A 24,440-nucleotide genomic window follows, 5' to 3' on the forward strand; every position below is an offset into this window, starting at 1 on the left:
AATTTATTTAATGTCCATCTGAACACATTTAAAATAAAGTATTTATATTTAATATTTTCATAGTTTATTTGTTGAATACTTATTCATTACAAAATATTGTTTGTATGTTGTAATTGCATTTCATAATTTTATACTTAACTTGCTAAAACTTAACATTTTAGAATGTAAAAAAGCTTTTAATATATAATAATATTAGCTAAAAATAAAAATATTACTGAAGTATTTGTACAATAATTTCTAACAAATTAAATTGTGCAATTTTTGTTCCAAATAATATTTTTCTACTTAAAAAATTAACAATTACTAAACTGTGTAAATAAACGTTAGAAATGTTAAAATGTAAATAATTATACAAAAATGAAAACAAAAATTAACTATATAAAAAAGAATTTATTAGATACTGACGTGATTGGCAATAATATGTTGATTTAGCATATTTCGCAAAATTTTTACGTCGTCATCGAGCGTAACAATATAAAATATGACAATGATGTACGAATCACCTTAAGTAAGATTTTATTATTGTAGAAAAATCTCATGAACGTTCTTACAATTTGTTATATTCAGTTTTATAAAAAAATAATAAAATAATTGCACACTTACTGCGTTGAAAGTTACGTATAACAATACCAAGAATTTACTGGTCATTAATACCATTGGATTTATACCTCTCATCATAATAAACCGAAAAAGCTTTCTTGAAGCTATCAGCATGTTATACCAGTCTGAATTATATCTGAAAATTATGTGAGATTTCATATTTATGCTATTTATTTACTTATTAATTTACAATTTTTCAAATATGTTGCAAAAATATGTGTATTTTGCAAGAAAAATTAATATTGGACGTACGTGAAAGTAAAAACTTTCTCACTGGAATCTATGATTCTCTGACCTTGCCAATTTTCAAAAAATACTTTGATCAAAAGAGCATTCAGGAAACTACTGTTTTTCAAAAAATGATTAGTGTCTTCCATGCTTGTTACCACTTGACATATAAAAGTATAACATAAATAAAATGTAATAATTAATAATTAAAGTAAATTTTTTAAATTGTTTGTTTAATACTTTGTATAATATTATACATAGACGTCTTTTTAAGACGTCCTAAAAAATATTTTTTTCTCTACAGGTATACATTTCCATTACTTTGTTCTTGGATGTAATTTTTGAACAGTACAATTTCGTTAGTAAATATTGTCAAAATGATGGACATGTATATATCGATTGCTAATATGTCACGCATGCATTTCCTCGTGATCTCCTCTCAAGCATTTCACATGCGTATTAATATGCGATATGACCCGCGTTATACTGTAATGAAACTATTCGCTTCACAAGTTGCTTTGTGCTTGTAATCAATCGCAACTTATTAGAATAATCGAATCGTTCAGCATATTCATGTCATTGTAGGTTCCATATTAGGAGTAATAAGGTTGGCATATACATACATGCCATACGGAATATATTCTTGGTTAACGCATTTTTGAACTGCAATTCGTAGCCTATTACGAGCGGATTTTTTTTCACAAAAATATTAAGGTGTTTTTAATTTTTCTTATTAGAGATGCATCATTTATCAATATTGATAAATTTGCAAATATTCGTGTTATTGCTATATGCCTATAAAATCCAAAGGAATAAAAAACTGTTCATAATGTCATCAAAGAAGTTTTTTGTGCATGTATATTTCTAATCAAAATTGTGATTAATTGTAATTTTAAATTTTATATAATCATCTCAATAATCTTCCGTTTAAATGGTGCAGATAGCAGAGTCGTATTTTATGATATTGGCATCCATTGAATAAATTGCGTAATCTTCATTAAAATTAAAAAAATTAAATTTTGTAAAAATAATATATTATAATGCGTCTCTTAAAAAATAAAATAACTAATTAATAAAATGTCTATATTTCTTGCCTTAATACATTTAAGATAATATATTGATAATTAATACTTTTACAATTTATTTGTTAAATATTTGTTTATTGTAGAGTAACGTTAAGCATTTTATATTTTTATATTTAAAATAATACAATTTTAAAACATAAGAGATATTCCTATAGATGATAATACTACCTGAAATACAAATATTATTAAAATATTTATATACAAATTTCCAGCAAATTAAATTGCGAAATTATTCTTCCAAATAATATTTTTCTAGCCAGAAAATTAACAATTATGTTGTACCTTTATTTAATTACAATATTAACTATATAAAAAAGTAATTATTACATACACGATGATCAATAATATGTAAATTTAGCTTACATTGCTGAAAAACTTTTATGACATAGACCGCAGTAGCATGAAGTATGACGATGATGTGCGCATTATCTTAAACAAGATTATTTCTTCATAAAATTAAAAAAAAAATTACTCGCAATTGCACAATACATTGCACAATAATATAAACTATGATAAAATAGGCATACTTATCCCGTTAAAAGTTACATATGATAATAGCATGAATTTACCCGACGTTAATATCAACGGCTTCTTACTTTTCATCATGATCAACACAAGAAGCTTTCTTGCAGCTGTTGGCATGTTATACCATTTAGCATTATATCTGAAATTTTTCAGATATTGTTCGCAATGGTATACGTTTTCTGTAAAAAGGAAAAGTTTATTAAGAATACTTCTTTACAAAAGTTTCGTGCACCCTTTCGACAGAAAAATTTGTCGTTATATCTATGATTTTGTGCAGTTCGGTATGTCTGGTTTGTATGTCTGGTAAATAAAATAAGCTGTCGTGAGCAATAAACAGAACAAACAAGAAGTAAAAATACATAAAATGTTATTAGCATAAAATCATGTGGTAGAAATACGTTTTAAAAAGAGTATATATTTAATGAGATTGATGGATAATGTCGATACTGTACTGTTTTGTGTTTAGTAAAATTTAAGATTTATTTTAACTTTGTAAATATAGAGAACGTACAAATACGTCAGTACATATATATTTCATGTGTCAGCTGGCAACAATTTTCTCTCATTCTTACATTGTCATATTGAAAGAGTTAATTAAATTTTTTTTAGTTAATTTATAATATTTATTTGCAAATAAATTATTTAAGATAAATAAATCTAAGTTTATAAAAAATATGGAAGTCTTAGCTTTAAAAAAACACCTATTTTAATTTTCTACAATTTTTCTATGCAAAGATATTGACGATTATATCAATCCGCTTCAATCATATATTGAGTGATCTAAGGCGGAGCCGGCCGACGGGCAAGCCGGCAGACTCTCGCTCGATTTTACTACTGCCGATTTATTTGCAGTAGCGTAATAATTACATAACAATTAATGCACGTTACATATACGCATGCTTACACGCACATTGTGTTTATTCATGTGCGATGCGTGCTGGATTTTTAGAACATTACAACGTTTTTTTGATGAAAAATTGACGCAACGATATGCGACAAAAACTTTTATGCTTTACTTTTTTTGCAGAAACTTATGTTCAGATAACTTCTATCCTTCTTATTGTAAGGGAATCGGAAATTGGAGCCAAACATTTCATTATTTTGTATTTTTTGATAATAAAGAAATTATTATTTTGCGCTCTGACATCTGGCGCTGTGATTCTTGTAGCCCTTCTTTTGTTAAAAATAATACTTCTGTCTTTTTATTCCGCATATTTAACCATCCCAGAAATTTCAATAATTAGAAATAAATATCGATAATCATCTTCATATATTTTTGTATAAAAATAAACCACTCAAAAATAAACCGCAACGATACATACATTCCTAACAAATGTGCGTCTTCCACAATTTTGTTTCATGTTGCAATATCAAGTTCTTACACTTATAATTTTATTTCTTCAGTTTTGCAGAATAAATACATTTCCTCTTTTTTCGCTCGAGACATTGCACCACATGTTTATTTCTCTCTTTCCCCGTTATCATTCTCTCCGCTTCTGATTTGTATTTTCATAACTTTTACTGCAGCATAAAAAAATCATATTTCTAACGTTAAGTCAGTGGCACACGATGCGTTTTTGCCTGAAGGATTGCTTGCGAACTAGTAAATTGCTAAAAATGCAGTACGCTGTGTGGTACATTTCTAGTATTTTACCAGCTCGTAACCAATTCAGCAGACAAAAACGCAGCATGTGCCACTGGCTTTACAGACAAGCTATACTTAACTTAATTCTATTAAGTAGAGCTTGTCAAAGCGACATATGCCTATGTATTGCTTGTAACATCTGTGTATAGCTCTATCCTCCCCATCGACTTTCGCAAGGGGATGATACATTCTCTCGCAGAGAAGTGTCCCATGCGTGCGAAAAAACATGACTACGTTATTTGATACGCGTTATTACCGTGTAACGAAATTTTTTGCTTCGCTGGTCGGTATATGGCCGTATCTGTCGCAGTTCAGAAGAACATTTCAGCAGTCGCTCAGTGTTTTGATAATGTTGACATTCTTTCCAGCGCAGGTAAAGGAAGCGTATATTTCTTATAAAGTAAATTATATGGTTCGAACTTTTAGAATGTGACAGGAAATCTGTGAAAATATTTAAATTCATTATTTGTGTGTGTTTTCGACACAGATAAAAAAATTGTATGACGTGTGGGGGGTAGATCTAGACATTATGTGCACATGTATAGCGCCTATGATAGCCATTTTAGTGAGCATGGCTAAAGTCATTACTAGTGCTGTATTTCAACCACAGGTACTAATTAAATTATTACATTCGCGCATACGATTATTGATCAAAATGGCCGGGCACAAAGTATAAACAAAATTTAAATAAATTCCGAATTAAAAATCAACATACCTATGGAATGCTAGATAGAAATGTTATTACGTCAAATCGAAATGGACTGGGAGATAGATCCGGAAGGAGAGGAACATAAGATTTTAGTGGAATACACGTTAAGAACGAGAACATTGAGCATATTTTACACAAGTAAGACAAGTGACATAAGGAGTAGCGAATGTGTGTGATGTTACATCTGTCTTTTCAGCTATGCTGTGTAACGGAATCTTGTCTTATATGTTAACTCCTGTTATCGTGCCGATAATGGACATAATTGCACCAAAGAACGAAACGCGCGAGAAACATTTAGCTTTCGAGGTGGAATACTTCGGTCTTGATCAACAAACCTATTGGGTATGGTTATGGCTACATAACAATACAACATTAGTGACATGTGTATTAAATATCGTTGGAGCGGATCTGATGTACGTTATGTTTATCCTTCACGCTTGCTATCTTTTTGTGTGTGTGAGGTAAGTGTTCAGCTTCTATTAATCGATATTAGAAATTCAAAGAATAAGCTATTAATTGGCAGCATGATCTGAAAGATCGAGATATTTGTTAAAAGTATTCTCACATTCTGCGGGCATTTTAAATATCTTTGATTATATATATATATAATACTCAATAAATATCCAAACAGTTTTCATTAAATAAAAATTTTTTTAGTAAAAAAAGTTACTTCTTTTAAATTAAAAAAAAATTAAATAGGCTCACGAAACTTTGATTCATTTTTTTACTCCAAATAAATTATATAAACTATATATACATATAAAGTAGAAAATAAAGGAATTGTTGATTTAATTTGCAGACATAAATTAGAAAGCACTGCTAATACAATCGAACAAACTTTTGAAAATTTAATCATGCAACCTTTTGAAAATTGCAATTATAATTCAAAATACGCATATGAAGATGAGCCATGGCAACTAAAATTAAAAAAAAGTGTCGCTATCATAAAAAAATGTGCCATTAATCACCAGAAAGCGATAGAGTCAGTATATTTATGTATTTGTTCTTAACTAAGCATTTTTGTTGCTGAAAGAAAAACAATTCAAAATTAGCTAAAAAGTTTGTAATTTAAAAAATAGATTTAATGTTTTATGTGCGTTTCTAAGACATCTAAAAAAATACATTTTAAAGACGTCTTAAAAAAAAAAAACGTTTTAAAGACGTCCTTAAAAAAATATCTTTAAGACGTCTTAAAAAAAAAAAAAAAAAACTTTAAGATGTCCTAAAAAAGATGTTTTTAAGATATTCTAAAAAAGATGTCTTAAAAACATCCTAAAAAGGACGTTCTAAAAAATTTAAAAAATAACGTCTCAAAAATGCAATTCCGTTAATTATAATATATATTTAATTATAAATTTAATTATAAAGAAAATTAATTAAAATTAAGAAATATATTCTGTAAAATATAACACGCCACAATAACTCGAAAATTATAAAACTTTTTTAACGTTGTAACAAATTTTTTAATCTTTTTCGTTAGATGTGTGCAAGTACTGCAGAACATTTATAGATGGTCTTTTCTCGGTATATTAGGTTTGAACTTAATTGTCCTAAGTTTCTCGGCAGTACAAGTAAGTCTAAAAATGTCTATAGAAAGGAATTTTCATGCCTTGAACAATATTCTTTTTTTCCTCTTTAGCTAGTGAGTAGATTGGGCAATTGGCAATTGGTAATGATGTCCTTTATGTTTATATCTGGTACACTGACCCATTTGTTTTTTCTCAGTTTGATGGCGCAGTTTATACTGGATCAAAGTTCGAATATTTATAAATCAACGTGAGTAATTGAAACACTGTTATACGTACATCGGATGTTAAACGCGATAGGTTTGCAGGTATGCATGCTGTTGGTACGCTTTGCCTTTGAATAGCCAGCAGGACGTTATGTTGATTTTAATAAGAAGCCATACACCATGCAGGATAATGGCTGGAAAAATGTTCGTAATGTCGCTACAAAACTTTAGTTCGGTATGAATACTCGTAATAGAATTATTATTATTATTTATAGTTATTTAAATATTATATCATTAAGTACCTAATCTTCTATTTAGATAGTGCAATCGGCAATGTCCTATTTTACGGTACTAGCATCTTTCCGATAAAGTTCGATATCTTCGTTGTGTCAAAAAAATTAATATTTTATGCACTTTTCCAAAAAATAAAAATAACTAATTAATAAAATATTTATTTAATTTTTATATTATTATTATTATTCCCACTTTATTTAATGTCCATCTGAACAATTTAAAATAAAGTACAGAACAGTTTAAAATAAAGTATTTATATTTAATATTTTCATAGTTTATTTGTAGAATACTTATTCATTACAAAATATTGTTTGTATGTTGCAATTGCATTTCATAATTTTATACTTAACATGCTAAAACTTAACATTTTAGAATGTAAGAGAACTACATGACATACGGAATATATTCTTGGTTAACGCATTTTTGAACTGCAATTTCTGTAGCCTATTACGAGAGGATTTTTTTTCACAAAAATATTAAGGTGTTTTTAATTTTTCTTATTAGAGATGCATCATTTATCAATATTGATAAATTTGTAAATATTCGTGTTATTGCTATATGCCTATAAAATCCAAAGGAATAAAAAACTGTTCATAATGTCACCACAGAAGTTTTTTGTGCATGTATATTTGTAATAAAAATTGTGATTAATTGTAAATTTAAATTTTATATAATCATCTCAATAACATATATAATAATCAATATAATAATCTTCCGTTTAAATGGTGCAGATAGCAGTGTCGTATTTTATGATATTGGCATCTTTTGAATAAATTGCGTAATCTTCATTGAAATTAAAAAAATTAAATTTTGTAAAAATAATAATATATTATAATGCGTCTCCTAAAAAAATAAAATAACTAATTAATAAAATGTCTATATTTCTTGCCTTAATACATTTAAGATAATATATTGATAATTAATACTTTTATAATTTATTTGTTAAATATTTGTTTATTGTAGAGTAACGTTAAGCATTTTACATTTTTATATTTAAAATAATACAATTTTAAAACATAAGAGATATTCCTATAGATGATAATACTACCTGAAATAAAAATATTATTAAAATATTTATATACAAATTTCCAGCAAATTAAATTGCGAAATTATTCTTCCAAATAATATTTTTCCAGCCAGAAAATTAACAATTATGTTGTAGCTTTATTTAATTACAATATTAACTATATAAAAAAGTAATTATCAGATACATGATGATCAATAATATGTAAACTTAGCTTACTTTGCTGAAAAAACTTTTATGACATAGACCGCAGTAGCATGAAGTATGACGATGATGTGCGCATTATCTTAAACAAAATTATTCCTTCATAAATTAAAAAAAAAAAAAATTACTCGCAAGTGCACAAGAATATAAACTATGATAAAATAGACATACTTACCCCGTTAAAAGTTACATATGACAATATCATAAATTTACCCGCCGTTAATATCAACGGCTTCTTACTTTTCATCATGATCAACACAAGAAGCTTTCTTGCAGCTATTGGCATGTTATACCATTTAGCATTATATCTGAAAATTTTCCAAGATTTCATCTTTATATTTATATGCTAATTGTGTTATTACACACTTTCATAAGTCTGCAATTCACAAGTTCGCAATTTTGCAAATGTATCTTTGATATTGTACGTACGCAGCATCGAACACTTTCTCACTGGAATCTATAATTCTTTGACCTTGCCAATTTTCAAAAAATACGTTGATCAAAAGTGAGTTCAGAAAACTGATATGTTTCAAAAAGCGATTAGTATTTTCCGTGCTTGTTACCACCTACCACATAGCAAATGTAATATACAAATAAACCGTGGTAATTAGTAAATAAATTGAATAATTAATTAAATGTTACTAAATAATTGTTAAATAATTTGTATAATACCAAATAATAAGTGTCTAATAAGTGTCACACAGGTATAGAAATGTTCATTACGTGTACCTGATATTCAAGAATACCTAAAACTAATATTGATAATCCCAAATGTGCAAAAAGAGATGGGCTGTATACTGCATTCATCATATTAACAAATCTAGTATATAACATATATATAAAAATTTATTATTATTACTTATAAAAATAACACGCATGTCCATACGCAAACATATACTTACTCTATCGTCTCTGCGTGTCTTCGAAAACTACAAGCCACATTTAAGTAGGATTTGTCTTTCTTAAATGTTTTCGTCGGAGAATCATAGTCATTTTCGGATAATGTATTTTCTAAACGGTAACTAAAGCTTATGTTTATCGCAAATTAAATAAATTATTCTTTGAATAAATCAATCGTTCAATTATTCACAGTAAATACATATTTTTACAAAGACAATGCACTCGAATTTTTATTTTGTGAAGGCAAAATCCATTCTTACCTAAGTACCGCAAACAAACCGCGGCAGTGTTCGACCATTGCTATACTTAGTATGTCCAATGTAACTGCCAGAAGTATGTTAAAAGAAAGGCATAGAGATGTATGAATATAAATCAGAGGATAATACGTATCAAAATCCACTATATAATTGACACGATAAACTACTCCTACTTGGGCTTCATTTAATAACGTGTCGTTTTTATTGGATTTTATGTGTATAAATCTTGTTATGCATACCGTAATATAAAAAATAATTACGTTGCCAGTTATAAAATCTAATTCATACAAAAACACAAAATTATGTGGATGGTATTCTTTCTACTTATCGATATTAAAAACTTTTATATTTATCACAATTGCTTTTTTTTTTTTTTAAATATGTAGCAGTATTATAAAATGCCAAAAATCGCTAAAAATTATCCAAATAAAAATATACTCCAAACTCCTTATTGCTATTGTTTTTTACTATTATTACCTACTATTCATCATTATTATACATACACAAATAAGCGGTGGCCATTTTTTGTCCATATATGGTGTACGAGTTGTGTATTTCACATTCTTTGTTCGATTTTGGGGAAAGATTGTATTCTTGCATCTTTATTAATAGTAATTTTATCTGCAACTCAGTAATTTAAACGATCAAAAATTACATACTTATTTTCCGATCTTTTTCCTATCATAATTTTTATTTATTAAAATAACTAATGTTATTTTCATATTAACGCACCTTGGGAACCATATACACTCCGCAGATCATTTTACATATGACTGTTAAAACGAGAAATAAAAAAGTTAAAGAATCGACTAGTTCGAAAGGATCTTGCCAAGCATCTATTGTGCCCAATATCTGTATTTCATGAATTACATTGCGCATATAACATGTAACAAGCACACATAATTTTAATTAAAATATTCAATCATAAATTATATTAATTTTATCAGATGTATTTAAAACAAATGTTAAACTTCGTATATGTATAGTATAAATGTCGTGAGACATACAAATTCTGTTATTGGAAATAATATATTTAATTCCTCCATCTTTTAATCGTACAATTATAAAATACTTAATAATAAAATAGTGTACACATGGAGACTTTAAAAATGAAAAATGTTTTTCTCAAGTATACCTGAAATATGAATCCAGATCCAAATACCAATATCATTGTGATATATATCATGTAGCGTTTGATTTTCGTGTCAAATGGCCACAGACCATAGATACTTAACAGTATCCGATTGATACTGTAATGTGAATTTTGAAAAAAATTATCAACATCCATTTTACTTCTTATTTATCACTACTATTACTTTATGATTCAGTCCCTACGGTGCAGTTTGATCTTTTTGCCGTGGACTATACATTCGTGCACGTATTGTGTAATGCATGGAGACAATAGAGCGTATTTATATATTTTTTTATTTACTATCCCCCCCACTGTCCCCCCAATTTACCATCTACAAATGTACATTTCCATCATCCATGTCAACGTAAAATTTAGATTTTGAAAGTACAAGTTTGTTAAATACAACTTGTCCGAATGACGGACATGTATTGATTGCTGGTATACCATCCGTACGCGTACATCATTCCTTCGTGATCTTCTTTCAAACATTTCCAATACACTCGCATATTGTCATGCTGCGATATTTGACGCTCGTTAATATTAATAAATGTAACGATACTATTTCGCCTTGCTAGCAAGTTTATGGCAGTATTGGACTTGCAACTTAAAAAAAAAATTATTTCATCGTTCAGCACATTGTGAATTCAGTTATCTGATAACTTACGTACATCACTCGCTCTTGCAGTTTATATACATATAATAGTACAGTTGTTTAAATGTTTAAAATGATTATGTTAATTTAAAATTTAACCCTTTGTACTCCACAGGCGCCGCTACGGCGACATACATAATAAGCCATTAGTGTAAATGTTTTAAAATAATAAGAGAGATTCAATTTAATATGCCTGATAAAAATATCCAATTATCAGTATAAATAAGCTACGTGTACGTCGTGTAGCGTTTGACTTTTGTCTGACTGGACCAGTCAAGGACAACAGAATCCGATTGATACTGAAAAGTGGATCCTGATAAAACTCTTCAAAATTTATTTTGTTTCTCATCTTTTACTACTGTTACTATAAAATAAAATTCAATCTTTATGTTAGAGATTCAATTGATAAATAAGTATACTTTTTCATCATAAGTTGCAAGATACGCATATAATTAATACGTCTCTCGCGTAAAAACCGATGCAGAAGAATAAAGGATTGTGTTTATATGCACTTTTCTATTTACCACCACCAAACCCCTATTAATTTATGTTTCCATCATCCTTATTGCAAAACGTAAAATTCATTCTTTGAACATACTTAAGCAGCTTGTTAGAAGGTCGGTTATGTATGTGTGTATTGACTGTTGTGCTGTTACTCACACAGATGCATCACTCCCTCGTGGTTTTCTTTCATACACTAGCAATACGCTCGCATACTAACATAAATGCTACACATACCATGCTATTACCTTATAATTATTTGTCTCGTTGATAGGTTTATTAGCAAGTAGAAGTATAAAAAACTCATTCAACCAATATATTCGTAATGTCCACGTGGGTTCCATGTCAGGTAAAAATAATGCAACGTTTTTTATACTATGTGAAATATTTTTACACTGTTAAATTCCAGCGAATAAAATAAAAATACTTAACAATTTATACAATATATATAAATAAAAAAATATAAGAATAATAATAGAAAATAAATATATAAAATATATATGTAGAAATTCAGTATCGAAATTAAATATCACGTCGTGTACAGCAATCGCTTTTGGTTGAAGCGTGCCGCAGCAAAAGGGTTAAATATTTGCATTATATTTTTTAACGAATGTAAAGTTTTTGTTATAACATAATTTTTCTTTTTGCTGAAAAATATATAAAGTAACGAAAGTTTCAGTTTTATTTAACTCTTTATACAAAGAAAGTAATTGTGCAACACTAAAACACAATAAACAATAATATATAAATATAATTTATTATTAATACAGAAATATATATTATTTCAAAATTTTACGACAAAGACTGTAGTAGCATGAAGTAAGATGATGTAGTACGCATTATCTTAAATAAAATTATATTTATAAAAAAACTGCAAATGCTTGCAATTTTTATAGTCAATAATATAAATTATTTTAAATTAAGTACACTTACCGCGTTGAAAGTTACGTATGATAATGCCATAAATTTACCAGCTGTTAATACCATTGGTTTTATACTTTTTAGCATAATCAATACAAGAAGCTTTCTTGCAGCTAGCGGCATGTTATACCATTCTGCATTATATCTGCAAATTTAACGAAATTTTTCATTCTATTATATGTTCTTTTTCATGTAATTATATTTTGATGAGTTTATATAGCTCGCAATTTCGCAAATACTTTCTTGATATTGTACATACGCGGATTCGAATACTTTCTCGCTAGAATCAATAATTTTCTGACCTAGCCAATTTTCAAAAAATACATTGATTATAAGTCCGTTTAAAAAACTAATATATTTTAAAAGACGATTAATGTTATGCATGTTTGTTGCTACCTAGATAACAAAATACATAAGTGATAATAAATAATTAAACTAAATAGTTATTTTAATAAATAATTAAAACCATAAATACCTGATATTCTACAATACCTAAACCTAACATCATTCCTCCCATGTGCATAAAGAGAGGTGGACTGTATGCTGAATTTATAAGATTAAGAAATCTAATATAACATATATAAAAATGTAAATGTATTGTTGTCACTCACGTAAAAGATAAATATCTTTTCATGTACGTACTGTATTGTCTCTGTATGTCTTCGGATACTGTATACCATATTTAAATAAAATTTATTTCTCGTAGATGTCTTCGTTGAACCGTAATTATCATTTTCAAGCAACAATGCATTTTCCAAGCGGTATCTAAAGCTCATTAATTCAAAATTAAAAAGTTGCTGTTATAGTTTAAAAAACAGATCGTTCAGTTATTTGCAATAAATGAGAATTTTCATAAATTTCGTGCACACAATTTCGTATTTGGTAAACTTATAAAATCTATTAGACTCACTTGACAGCCGCAAACATACCGCGACAGTGTTCGATGAGTGTTATATACAAAACATCAAGCGTAACTGGAAGAAACACATACCACACGATACAAAAAGTGGTGTGAATAAAAATTATTGCGTAATATTTATCAAAATCAATCACGTAATTGACGCGATAAGCTACTCCAACTTGGGTGTGTTCGTTTGATGACGTATCGTTTTTTTCGCCTTTTGTACGCATAAGCCTTGTCAATAATGTTGCAACATTGAAAAGAATACTGTGGCCAAGTACAATATCTATTTATAAAAACACTAATTGTTATAATGTTTATATTTTATCATTATCATCATCAAAAATTACATGGTAATTATTTACAATAATGACAAAAGTCAAGTGTTCTTCCGAGATATTTAAAAATAGTAAAATAACAAATGTAAAGTTTAAAACTATTTCAAAAATAAAATTTGCATAAAAATATGCAAAAAAAACTTTATTATTGCACTATACTACAGTTACATAAAAGCATTATACATACATGTATAAGCGTAACTCAAGTTTCGTCCAAACATCGCGTGCAAGTTATGTATCTTATGTTCCTCGTTCGATTTGGAAATAAGAGAGTACTCTTGTATTTTTATAAGAAGCAATTTTATCTGCAACTCCGAGACGGAACTTGTTATTGTAACAAATAAAAGTCATAAGATTATTTTAAGATCATATTGTCAGTATTGTAATTATTATCTATAAACATGAACAACTCTTACTAACGCACTTTCGGTAACATGTAGACCGCGAACATCATTTTACATATGACCACTATACCAAGAAGAAGGAATGGCAAAGTATCGATTATTTCGAAAGAATCTTCCCGTACTTCTATTGCACCCATTACCTATTTTTGACGAATTATATTAAGCATATGTCATGAAAAAGTCATACATAATTTTCATTAAATTGTCCAACTATTAATCATTTCAATTTTGTCAAATGTACTTAAAAATGAATTTAAAGTTGGAATAAGAACATGCAGTGACTGAAAAATTTAATTAGCAAGAATATTCAATTTTCACTTTTCCTCTTGAAGCTATAGCTATAATAAAATATCAAAAAGTGCTAAAAAGCGTATGCATGATGTTTCAGAATAATAGAAGATTTCTTTTTAATATACCTGAAAAATAAATCCAGATCCAATTATCAATACAAGTGCAAAATATATCACGTAGCGTTTAATTTTTGTATGAAAAGGCCATAGACCATTTATACTTAATAAAATTCGACTAATATTGTAATGCGAATTTTGGAAAAACTGGTCGATATCCATCTCGCTTCTTATTTACTACTATTACTATATATAATAAAATTCAATTGCTAAAGTATAGTTTTAATTACTAAATAAATATGTTTTCTTGGAGCTACGAAATGCGCGTATCATGAATACGTTTACTTCGTGAAAACAAAAGCAAGACGACAATAGATTGTGCTATAGATAGTACATTTTTTCATATATTATTACCAACAATTTTTCCGCTATCGGTTTACGTTTCTAACCCCCTTATTGTAAAATATATAATTTTAATTTCAAGCAATTTTGTTAAACACAGCTTGTCAAGATAATGGATACATGCGTATCCTCCATTGCGGATTACCGTACTGTCACTCACACTGACGATATATTCCCCTTGTTGATCCTTTCAGAAATTGCCAATAGACTAGCGTACTAACACCAGTGCGATATTTTATATATGCTATTATGAAAACGAAACTGTTTCCCTTGTTAGTAGGTCTATAGCCATAGAAGAAAACACTTCCAATTGTGCGTGTGTGTTGGATCAACATGTTCCAGTATCTTTCATATCAGGTAAAAAAATGTATATTTCATAAAATGTTTATTACTGTGTAAAATGTCTTCATAAACATATTAAATAAGTTAAAAAAGATTTATTCTCGAGCAAATTAATTCCGAAAAAAATGGATTTAACGTTTTAAAAAGAATAGAAAATAAATCGATGTATTCAAACTTATTGTTCATTTTTTAAAATACAATTAAGATATAATTAAAATTGTTAAGTATTTATATTTTATTTGTCAGAATTTACGTTATAACATTTTTATAAAATAACAACGTTAATTTGGAATAAAAATTTTCTTTTAAATATTTGCATGATAATTTCTAATGAACATGTGAAGTCTTTGTTATAAAATAATTTTTCTTTTCTCCGCAAAAAATTATTAAGTAATAAAAATTCGTTTAATTTAACGTTATATAATATAGTTTATTATGTACAAAATTTACGTCATATTTCGCAGTAACATAAAGTATGACGATGAAGTACGTATCACCTGCAAAATAAAATTGCATTTGCGTCGAAAAATCAACAAATGCTTGCAATTTCTTATACATAAAATATAAATTATTTTAGAATTGATACACTTACTGCGTTGAAAGTTATGTATGATAATATCATAAATTTGCCGGCTGTTAATATCATTGGCCTTAGACTTCTCATCATAATCAATCTCAGAAGCTTTCTTGCAGCTATCGGCATGTTATACCACTCTATATTACATCTAAAAATTTGGCAATATTTCATTTATACTATAATATGTTCTTTTCTTCATTACGCGATTACATTTTCATGAATCCAAAAAGCTCATAATTTCGCAAATAATTTTATTCTTGATATTGTACATACACGGATGCGAACACTTTCTCGCTGGAATCAATGATTCTTTGACCTTGCCAATTTTCAAAAAATATATTGATTAAAAGACCGTTCATATAAGCAGCATGTTTCAAAAAACGATTAATGTTGGCCGTTGTTATTATCTAACAGACAGCGAATGAAAAATTCATAAATTCATAATGTAAATTTATAAATGTAATTAAATTTAAATAATTAATTTTACTAAATAATTATTGAATAGTTTGTGTATATAAAATTATGTCTAACAGATATCACATAGTAATATAAAAATTTTTGTTTATACCTGATATCCTAAAACACTTAAAATCAATATGCTGAATCCAATTTGTACAAAAAGAGGTGGACTGTATACTGTATTCATAATGTTAATAAATCTAGCATAATACAAAGATGGCATGTACAAAAATGTCAATTTCTTATTGTAGTTAGCAAAAAAGATAAATATCCATTCATATACCTACTGCAAAGTTTCTGTATGTCTTCGAATACTGTACGTTACATTTGAATAAGATTTATCTCTCGTAGATATCTTTATTGAATCATAAGTATCATTTTCAAACAACAGTGCACTTTCCAAACGATATCTATAAAGTTCATATTTGTTTGAAATTAAAAAAGTTATAATTTTAATATATGGATCATTGAACTACTTGCAATAAATATAAATTTTTACAAAGGCCGTCCATACGATTTTATGTTTTGTTAACTCACAATTTCCAACTGACTCACCTGACAGTCGCGAACAAACCGCGACAATGTTCGACAAATGTTATATACAAGACGTCAAATGTAACTATAAGAATTATATAACATAGGGTGCATAGACTGGTATGAATAAAAATTGGAACGTAATATGTATCAAAATCAACGAAGTAATTGACGCGATAAGATATTCCAATTTGAGCGCTTATTATTTCATCTGATGACGTATCGTTCTTTTCGACTTGTGTATGCATAAACCTTGTCAATAATGTTGCAGTGGTGTAAAGCAAATTGTGGCCAAGTATGACATCTATTTATATGAAAACATTAAACGCTATAATTTTTAAATTTATAATTATCACCATCAAAAATTACGTTAAAATTATCGACAGAAAAATAGACAAGTCCTTTAAAGATATTCAGAGGTATTATAAAAAAATAAATGTAAATTTTAAAATTGTTTCAAAAATAAAATTTACAAAACAAATAAGCAGAAAACTTTTTTTTGCATTGTAGTAACGTCAAAGTTCAACTTTCATACATACATGTGTAAATGTAGCCAAAGTTTCGTCCAAATAGAGCGTGCGAATTTTGTATTTTATGTTCTTCATTCGATTTGGCGGAAAGAGAATACTCTTGTATCTTTATAAGAAGTATTTTTATCTGTAAATCCAGAAAAGAATGTAACGATCAATAGTCATAAGTATATTTGCCATTTTACTGGCAATACTTTAATTATTATTGTAGTATTGTAATTATCACATATTATTATAGCATAAACAAAGCCATTTTTACTAATGTACCTGTGGTAAGTTGTACACCGAGTACGTCATTCTAAATATGAACACTATAGCGAGGCAAAACATTGGCAAACAATCAACTATTTCGAAAGAATCTCCCCGTACTTCTATTACACCCATAAGCTGCATTTTCCACAAATTTGATTACACACATATAGAAATCATATATGTATAATTCTAATTAAACTATCTAATCATTAATCACTTCAATTTTATTAAGCGCATTTAAAAATAAATATACTTTGACCATAAAGTGTAAATTTCACGATGAAATAACATAATTGTGAAAAATAATATTAAATTTACACGTTTCTTACTAAATGTGCTATAGGCATAAAATATTAAATTAAAAAGTATATTCAAGTTGCTTTAAAATAATAAGTTTTTTTAGTATACCTGAAAAAAGAATCCAGATCCAATAACCAATATTAATACGAAATATATCATGTAGCGTCTGACTTTCGTATGAAAAGGCCATAGACCACTGATGCTTAAGAGAATCCGATTGATATTGTAATGCGAATCTTGAAAAAATTGGTCAGTGTCCACATTCATTTTTACTTATTACTACTATTACTATACACAATAAAATTCAACCACTAAGATACAAAATTTCTAGATATAATCTCTAAGTGAATATATTTTCTTCGTCATGAGCTACAAGACGCATGTGTTATGAATATGTTTGCTGCGTAAAAACCGATGCAAAAGAGTAATAGATTGTGCTTGTGCATTCTTTCGTGTATCATTAACAGAGTTTTTTTCCCTTACCGTTTCACGTTTCCATCACTGTTATTGCATAATGTAAAATTTATTTTTCAAACATTCCAATTTTCTTAAGTATAGCTTATCAAAATGACGGACAAGTATAAATCGTCCATCATTGATTGCTATACTGTCATCCACACCAATGCATTATCTCCTTGTTACTTTTCGCAGAAAAATTTCCTATGCATTCGCGTAAATACAACTTGTCACAACTAAAACAAAACCGTTTGAAAATTGTTTTATCTTTTAAAAAAATTGTCTGTATGGTTTTCAGTTGAGTTTTACTCTCTTTCCTTTTTCTCGATGTCGGTAACTCGAAAGATGTGTATTATTGCAGCCTACCGGCTCAGCGCTAGTGTTCTCTATTGTAAGAGTGGGGACAGTCGTATCTCGAGTCTGAGTATGTGTGCGTGAAGATAGACACGGCCGAGACACACATTTTTTTTGTATCGTTAATAAAGTGTCATAATTTTGAGTTCCAATTCAGTAAAATTAAAAACGAGTAATTTCTTCAAATTTCCACATTGTCGTATATATTAAACCTTTCAAAAAAACCTGTCATATATATTAAAACCTTTCAAAAAAAACTTGTATATATTAAAATTTTCAAAAAAGCTATTATATATACTTTCTACAAAAAAATATGATATCAGGAAATGGCACCAAATGGGACTAAAGAACTATGAAAAAAATTGTACACTATTTCTATAAAACTCTTCTATAAAATTCTTGTATATAAAGCTGTCGTATATATAATTAACTATATTATATACTATATTTTATCATATTCTCTTGATACACGTTCGATCTTGCGCTGCGCGTGAACTTGACGCGAGACACTACCGTATCTCTTGATATGATATATGCCACACGATATTGGTACTTCATGAAACTATTCCCCTCGCATATAAATGCCAATAGATCCATAGCAATATCAGTTATAACGTGAAAGAAGACGTCTCATCGTTCAAAATACTTGTAATGTCTATGTGGGCTCCATATCAAGTAAAAAAAATGTAAGTTCTATGTAAATAATTTGTAATACAATTATTACAGAAATATAATTATTACAGATTCATCAGTTATCGAAAGCGACAGATTTGCAAATATTCATATTGTTGGTATAATATATGTGGATATCAATAAAATTCGAACAGATACATATTATACCCAGCGTAATTAAAAATCGTGCATAATGATAGCTGGAAAACTGTTCATAAAATCGCAACAGAAATTTTGTGTGGTACGTATACTTGTAATAAAAATTATTATTATTTATTATTAACTAATGTTAAAATTTAACTTTTTTTTAAGTTAAAATATTTATGTCTCGAATTAACGTCTCAATTTAAAATGTTGGAAAGTATTTACATTTTACTTGCTAAAATTCTAAAACATAACAAAATTTTTTTAATAATAGTAATGTTAGACTTAAAACATTTTTTTTGAAATATTTGCATAATCATTTTTAAGCAATTAATATAGGAGATACTTGTTCTAAACAATCTTCTTTATTTCAAAAAATAAAAATTTAATTTTGTCAATTACTTATATGCAAAACAAATAAACAAATACTAATGCATTATTGTTTATTAACAATAATATACATATAATATACATATTTATATTACATTCAAAAGAATCGTCATTAGACATCAAGAGACAATAGTGTTTGCATATATAATATAAAGAATATTCTTCAGTTACAGCATTTCTTTCAACTTTGATTTCTATAGCTTATTATAAGCCGATATTTTTTATAAAAATATTAAAGCTGACACGTTTTCATTAAAAAATAAAAATTACTAGTCAAAATATTTATTTGCTTTTTTAATGTCTCTACAATAATGTGTTGATATTTAATAATATATTAAATAATTATTAAGATAATGTATTAATTTTAAACTCTGTTTCTTGAATATTTATTCATTATAAATACTGTTGAACATTTTATAATTTCAAATTTAATACGCTAAAATTTTGAGATATGAAATATGAGAAGAGAACATTTTATAAATGATCAAAATAGTTGGAAAGGTATGAAATATTACTGAAATATTTGTACAAAAATTTCTAATAAATTAAATTAAAAAATTATTCTTCAAATAATGTTATTCCACCAAGTAAATTTACAATTTTTTTAGCAGTTTTATTAAACTAAATATACTGTATAATATTAAGTAAATATCATATAATAATCTAATAAAGAATAAGAATAAGTAATAAGTAATAAGAATTACGCAGAATTAACTTACATCGCTCAAAATTTTTAGGACACAGATCGTAAAAGCATAAAGTATGAGGATGATGTGCGTATCACCTTAAACAAGATTTTTGAGAATATTTTTATCAAAAGATTGCTTACAATTTACAATGTATATGTACAAAGATATACATTATGATAAAAGAGATACACTTACTGCGTTAAAAGTTATATATGACAATACCATAAATTTACCAGCCGTTAATACCAATGGCTGCATACTTCTCCTCATAACAAGCACAAGCAGTTTTCTTGCAGCTATTGGCAAGTTATACCATTCTACATTATATCTGAAAATTTTGCACAATTACGTATTTATATCATATATTTATTTGGTAATTATATGATTATACTTTCATGAGTCTGCATGACGCACTTGTGCAAATGCAATTATTTTTGATATTTTTCTTGATACCTACGCGGATTCGAATATTTTCTCACTAGAATCTATGATTTTCTGACCTTGCCAATTTTCAAAAAATACGTTCATTAAAATAGCGTTCATATAACTAAGATTTTTCAAAGTGCGATTGATATTTTGCGTGTTTGTCATCACCTAGCAGATAACGAAGTATGTAAGTAATAATTAACAATTAAAATTTGAATAGCAGATTGAATTAAAAAATTATTACAGAACTGTAATCCTCCAAAATAATATCTAATAAGTATTACACAATCATAGAAATATTTTTCATCACACATACCTGATATCCTATAGCGCTTATCGTCAATATTGTAATTCCGACATGTATAAAAAGAGGTGGACTGTATACTGAATTCATAATGCCGACAAATCTAGTGCAATATATTTAAAAAGGATAATTTATTACTATTGATTACAAAAGATAAAAATCGATCCATATACATACTGTATCGTCTCTGCATGCCTTCGAATACTGTACGCTACATTAACGTAAGATTTATCTTTCGTAGATGTCTTTGTCGAAGCATTACTATCATTTTCAATCAAGCATGCATTTTCCAAACGATATCTAGAGATTATTCAAAATTTAAAAACAATTATGATTGCTTTTATAATAAATAAACCATTTAGTCATTCATAGAAAATTTTCGTGTCATGCACGTGATATATTTCGCGTTTTTCGTGAATTTACAAAGTCCATCAACTCACCTAAAAGCCGCGAACACACCGCGGCAGTGTTCGACGAGTGATATATAGAAAACATCGAACGTAACCACAATAAACACATTATACACGTTGTAAGTAACCATGTGAATAAAGATTGGTACATAATATGTATCAAGATCAACCATGTAATTGACTCGATAAGGTACTCCTACTTGGGCCTCTATCATTTTGTTTGATGATGTAACATTTTCTTCGAGTGGTTTATGCATAAGCTTTGTCAATAATGGCGCCAAATTATAAGCAACACTGTGGCCAAGTATGATGTCTAATTTAAATGAGAAGGTTTATGTTAATGATATTATAATTTTTATATTTTATGATTACTAATGTCAAAAATTATGTCATAATAACTATAAACAATGTTCTTTAAAAACATTGTAAAATATTACAAAATGCCAAATGACGTTTCAAATTTTAAAGACAAATTCACATCAAAATATGCTAAAAACTGTTATTGCACTGTTGTTACATCAAACACACATGTATAAAGGTAGCCGATTTTTTGCCCAAACTGCGTATACGAATTATGTATCTGATGTTCTTCATCCGATTTTGGAGAAAGACAGTATTCCTGCATTTTTATTAAAAGTAATTTTATCTGTAATTTAAGAATAGAACTTCGAAATCACGAAATTCGATTAAATTCAAATTACGATAAAAATTATAAAATAATTTTGTATTCTTATTATTAATATTTTAATTACCACATATTAGTATAATTAATACTACTTTTATTAACACACCTGGGATAATGTATACATCGCGTAAATTACTTTGAATAGCATCACCACAGCCATATTTAACATTGGCAAAGAATCGATTACTTCGACAGAATCATACCGAACTTCTATTACACCCATTAGCTACATTTACCACGAATACATTACACACATATCATGTAAGAAGCACACATAATTTTTATTAAATTATATTTTTTAATAAATTGCCCAATTGTTAATCATTTTAATATTGTTAAGAATTTCAAAAATGAGCGTAAATTTTGAATGTGAATTGTAGAAGCAGTAACATTTATATAATTGTTCGAAATAATATTCAACTTCCACATTTGTTGATTGATGCTGTAGCCGTAAATACTTAACAATAATAAAATTGTTTACTTCAAATTAATAAAGATTTTTTTTTCATATACCTGGACGAAAAATCCAGATGCAAGTAGCAATATCAGTGCGAAATATGTCGCATAGCGTCTGATTTTCGATTGAAAAGGCCATAGACCACTGATACTTAACTGTGTCCGACAAAGCTTGTAATGCGAGTTCAGAAAAAATTGATCAACATCCATCGTGTTTTTACCTATTATTCTTACTATATTCTTACTGTACCTACTATATTCTTACTTACTATGAAATTATATCGCGTATAGTTTGATGTTCTTTTCGTCATTCACGTGTCGCGAATGCGTTTGATGTGTAAAACCCAACACAAGGAAATATTGAACTGTATTTATGTATTTTTTATTTACCATTTTTCCCGTCATTGGTTTATTTTTCCAGTTTTAAGAATTGATATAAAATTTGCATTTCAAACAGTTCAAGTTTGCTAAATACAGTTTGTCAAAATGATGGACATGTATACAATTGATTTCTATGCCATCCTTCTATGCATGGATGCATCGTTCACGCACAGTCACGCACAGTCACATATTTGCAATACAAGTAATTTACATAGGTTAACATGAGTGAAGGATTTGACACACACGCTCTTTCCTTATACATTCGCCGTTCTAAGAGATATAGCCGTATCCGTTATAACATAGAAAAATAAGCATTCAGTAGTACAAAGTATTTATGTGGTGTAAAATAAAAAAAAAAACATTAACGTATTATTTTCTCAATTTTAAAAAATTGAAATGTTTTTTAAAAATAATAACGTCAATTAACATTTAAAAATTTTTGTTAGATATTTGCATAATTGCTTCTAATAAATTAAAATGGAGTTTTTGTTTCAAATTAATCTTTCTTTTTAGAAAGCAATTTCCCATTTTCAGTATCAAGATTTCTTTTTGATAAATTTTTGTATCTTAATTGTGTTTCTACAAAATTAAATCATAAAAAAATTTCAAAGAATAAAAATAGTTAAAATATTTATTTAATGATTCTCTTGATATATTAAAGATGACGTATTGTTATTTAAAACTTTGAATATTCCTATTAATGTTTATTCATTGCAAAGCATTATAAAATATTTGTATGTTGTTTGATGAAATTTTAGGACATGTGGTAAAACTTATTATAAATCAAAACATTGATTAAAAATAAAAAATATTTTTTTAATATTAATATGATAATTTATAACAGAGAATAACGTGACAAATATTTCTAAATAATATTTGTCTACACCAAAAAATTAATATTTCTTTTAAAATTATATATCTTTTATTTAAATAATTATATAACATTAATTACTAGAGCCCGGATTTAAGTTCTCAGATCGAGCAACCGTAGCTAGTTCTCCCCACCATGTCGCGCTCGTCGAGCGGGTCGAAGTGAAGAGAGCTGTGAGGAACTCGCTACGATCGACTCGAAATGGTACGTCGGCCGGCGGAAAATCCGGGCTCTATTAATTACATAAAAAAGTAAGTATCAAATACTTGTGTAATAGATACCAATACATCAATTTATATTGTGTTACGTATATACGTCAATATTATTACGTTACAGACCGTAGCAACATATTATAAAATATTAAACTTTAACAAACTTTTATTTTAATCAAACAATCACATATATAG

The 24,440-nt window shown here is 27.7% G+C and overlaps 4 protein-coding genes and 2 long non-coding RNA genes across 21 annotated transcripts; 2 read left to right on the forward strand and 4 right to left on the reverse strand.

The window, feature by feature from the left end:
• Position 1: 1 nt before the first annotated feature.
• On the reverse strand, positions 2-3,908 carry LOC136999451 (uncharacterized). 2 transcript variants are annotated; one of them, XR_010889820.1, is made up of 2 exons: positions 3,821-3,908; positions 2-2,617 (listed from the first exon to the last, which is right to left on the reverse strand). It is a non-coding gene; the product is annotated as an uncharacterized lncRNA (long non-coding RNA). The 2 variants fall into 2 exon arrangements; XR_010889819.1 differs by having other exon boundaries at positions 3,761-3,827.
• LOC105677625 (odorant receptor 13a-like) lies at positions 3,782-7,626 on the forward strand. 3 transcript variants are annotated; one of them, XM_067353500.1, is made up of 9 exons: positions 3,782-4,456; positions 4,571-4,693; positions 4,813-4,930; positions 4,989-5,253; positions 5,592-5,774; positions 6,273-6,363; positions 6,432-6,568; positions 6,627-6,759; positions 7,191-7,626. In XM_067353500.1, exons 1-9 carry the CDS (start codon positions 4,310-4,312, stop codon positions 7,296-7,298), a joined length of 1,305 nt encoding a protein of 434 aa, XP_067209601.1. In that variant the 5' UTR covers positions 3,782-4,309; the 3' UTR covers positions 7,299-7,626. The 3 variants fall into 3 exon arrangements, with proteins under 3 accessions (XP_067209601.1, XP_067209602.1, XP_012231785.2); XM_067353501.1 differs by lacking the exon at positions 7,191-7,626 and adding an exon at positions 6,843-6,974; XM_012376362.2 differs by lacking the exon at positions 7,191-7,626 and having other exon boundaries at positions 6,518-6,568; positions 6,627-6,756.
• LOC136999433 (putative odorant receptor 85d) lies at positions 7,619-10,752 on the reverse strand. 6 transcript variants are annotated; one of them, XM_067353527.1, is made up of 11 exons: positions 10,520-10,752; positions 10,339-10,453; positions 9,936-9,976; positions 9,707-9,824; positions 9,207-9,480; positions 8,949-9,068; positions 8,776-8,866; positions 8,476-8,612; positions 8,222-8,354; positions 8,062-8,128; positions 7,619-7,866 (listed from the first exon to the last, which is right to left on the reverse strand). In XM_067353527.1, the coding sequence occupies exons 3-10, from the start codon at positions 9,963-9,965 to the stop codon at positions 8,078-8,080; spliced, it is 954 nt and encodes a 317-aa protein (XP_067209628.1). In that variant the 5' UTR covers positions 9,966-9,976; positions 10,339-10,453; positions 10,520-10,752; the 3' UTR covers positions 7,619-7,866; positions 8,062-8,077. The 6 variants fall into 6 exon arrangements, with proteins under 6 accessions (XP_067209628.1, XP_067209626.1, XP_067209627.1 ...); XM_067353525.1 differs by having other exon boundaries at positions 9,936-10,055; XM_067353526.1 differs by having other exon boundaries at positions 9,207-9,270; positions 9,936-10,055; positions 10,339-10,752.
• A 1,395-nt stretch (positions 10,753-12,147) lies between these two features.
• On the reverse strand, positions 12,148-18,022 carry LOC105677741 (odorant receptor 82a-like). Of its 5 annotated transcripts, XM_067353519.1 has the most exons (10): positions 17,904-18,022; positions 17,511-17,630; positions 17,253-17,370; positions 16,735-17,017; positions 16,467-16,589; positions 16,289-16,379; positions 15,994-16,127; positions 15,736-15,868; positions 14,469-15,640; positions 14,073-14,192 (listed from the first exon to the last, which is right to left on the reverse strand). In XM_067353519.1, exons 1-9 carry the CDS (start codon positions 17,952-17,954, stop codon positions 15,590-15,592), a joined length of 1,104 nt encoding a protein of 367 aa, XP_067209620.1. In that variant the 5' UTR covers positions 17,955-18,022; the 3' UTR covers positions 14,073-14,192; positions 14,469-15,589. The 5 variants fall into 5 exon arrangements, with proteins under 5 accessions (XP_067209622.1, XP_067209619.1, XP_067209621.1 ...); XM_067353521.1 differs by lacking the exons at positions 15,736-15,868; positions 15,994-16,127; positions 16,289-16,379; ... (3 more) ...; positions 17,511-17,630; positions 17,904-18,022 and adding exons at positions 12,148-12,331; positions 12,422-12,554; positions 12,669-12,711; ... (2 more) ...; positions 13,320-13,596; positions 13,836-13,953 and having other exon boundaries at positions 14,469-15,327; XM_067353518.1 differs by lacking the exons at positions 15,736-15,868; positions 15,994-16,127; positions 16,289-16,379; ... (3 more) ...; positions 17,511-17,630; positions 17,904-18,022 and adding exons at positions 12,148-12,331; positions 12,422-12,554; positions 12,669-12,805; ... (2 more) ...; positions 13,320-13,596; positions 13,836-13,953 and having other exon boundaries at positions 14,469-15,324.
• Positions 18,023-18,573: 551 nt separating this feature from the next.
• On the forward strand, positions 18,574-20,071 carry LOC136999458 (uncharacterized). Its single transcript, XR_010889827.1, has 3 exons — positions 18,574-19,291; positions 19,349-19,518; positions 19,979-20,071. It is a non-coding gene; the product is annotated as an uncharacterized lncRNA (long non-coding RNA).
• Positions 20,072-20,399: 328 nt separating this feature from the next.
• On the reverse strand, positions 20,400-23,225 carry LOC105677737 (odorant receptor 4-like). 4 transcript variants are annotated; one of them, XM_067353513.1, is made up of 10 exons: positions 23,051-23,225; positions 22,839-22,952; positions 22,432-22,551; positions 22,169-22,259; positions 21,671-21,953; positions 21,408-21,530; positions 21,243-21,333; positions 20,958-21,094; positions 20,696-20,828; positions 20,400-20,595 (listed from the first exon to the last, which is right to left on the reverse strand). In XM_067353513.1, the coding sequence occupies exons 1-10, from the start codon at positions 23,090-23,092 to the stop codon at positions 20,545-20,547; spliced, it is 1,185 nt and encodes a 394-aa protein (XP_067209614.1). In that variant the 5' UTR covers positions 23,093-23,225; the 3' UTR covers positions 20,400-20,544. The 4 variants fall into 4 exon arrangements, with proteins under 4 accessions (XP_067209614.1, XP_067209613.1, XP_012231990.1 ...); XM_067353512.1 differs by having other exon boundaries at positions 22,169-22,286; XM_012376567.2 differs by having other exon boundaries at positions 22,169-22,286; positions 22,839-23,130.
• Between the last annotated feature and the right edge of the window lie 1,215 nt (positions 23,226-24,440).

The sequence above is a fragment of the Linepithema humile genome, chromosome 4 (assembly GCF_040581485.1).
Source record: "Linepithema humile isolate Giens D197 chromosome 4, Lhum_UNIL_v1.0, whole genome shotgun sequence".
Classification (NCBI taxonomy): Eukaryota; Metazoa; Arthropoda; class Insecta; order Hymenoptera; family Formicidae; genus Linepithema; species Linepithema humile.

Bases quoted from the DNA above. Each gene is read 5' to 3' on its own strand.
- LOC105677625 (XM_067353500.1), top strand. From the start codon at position 4,310: ATGACTACGTTATTTGATACGCGTTATTACCGTGTAACGAAATTTTTT. The intron at 4,931-4,988 runs GTAAGACAAGTG...CTGTCTTTTCAG, and splicing joins ATTGAGCATATTTTACACAA to CTATGCTGTGTAACGGAATC. The intron at 6,760-7,190 runs GTATGAATACTC...TTAACATTTTAG, and splicing joins CGCTACAAAACTTTAGTTCG to AATGTAAGAGAACTACATGA.
- LOC136999433 (XM_067353523.1), bottom strand. From the start codon at position 10,491: ATGGATGTTGATAATTTTTTTCAAAATTCACATTACAGTATCAATCGG. The intron at 9,069-9,206 runs GTAAGAATGGAT...CATAAGCTTTAG, and splicing joins GGTTTGTTTGCGGTACTTAG to TTACCGTTTAGAAAATACAT. The intron at 8,867-8,948 runs GTAAGTATATGT...GTTATATACTAG, and splicing joins AGACACGCAGAGACGATAGA to ATTTGTTAATATGATGAATG.
- LOC105677741 (XM_067353518.1), bottom strand. From the start codon at position 14,621: ATGGATATCGACCAGTTTTTCCAAAATTCGCATTACAATATTAGTCGA. The intron at 13,954-14,072 runs GTGCGTTAGTAA...TCGGAGTTGCAG, and splicing joins CGGTCTACATGTTACCGAAA to ATAAAATTGCTTCTTATAAA. The intron at 13,175-13,319 runs GTGAGTCTAATA...AATGAGCTTTAG, and splicing joins GGTATGTTTGCGGCTGTCAA to ATACCGCTTGGAAAATGCAT.
- LOC105677737 (XM_067353512.1), bottom strand. From the start codon at position 23,092: ATGACGAAAAGAACATCAAACTATACGCGATATAATTTCATA. The intron at 21,531-21,670 runs GTGAGTTGATGG...AATAATCTCTAG, and splicing joins GGTGTGTTCGCGGCTTTTAG to ATATCGTTTGGAAAATGCAT. The intron at 21,334-21,407 runs GTATGTATATGG...ATATTGCACTAG, and splicing joins AGGCATGCAGAGACGATACA to ATTTGTCGGCATTATGAATT.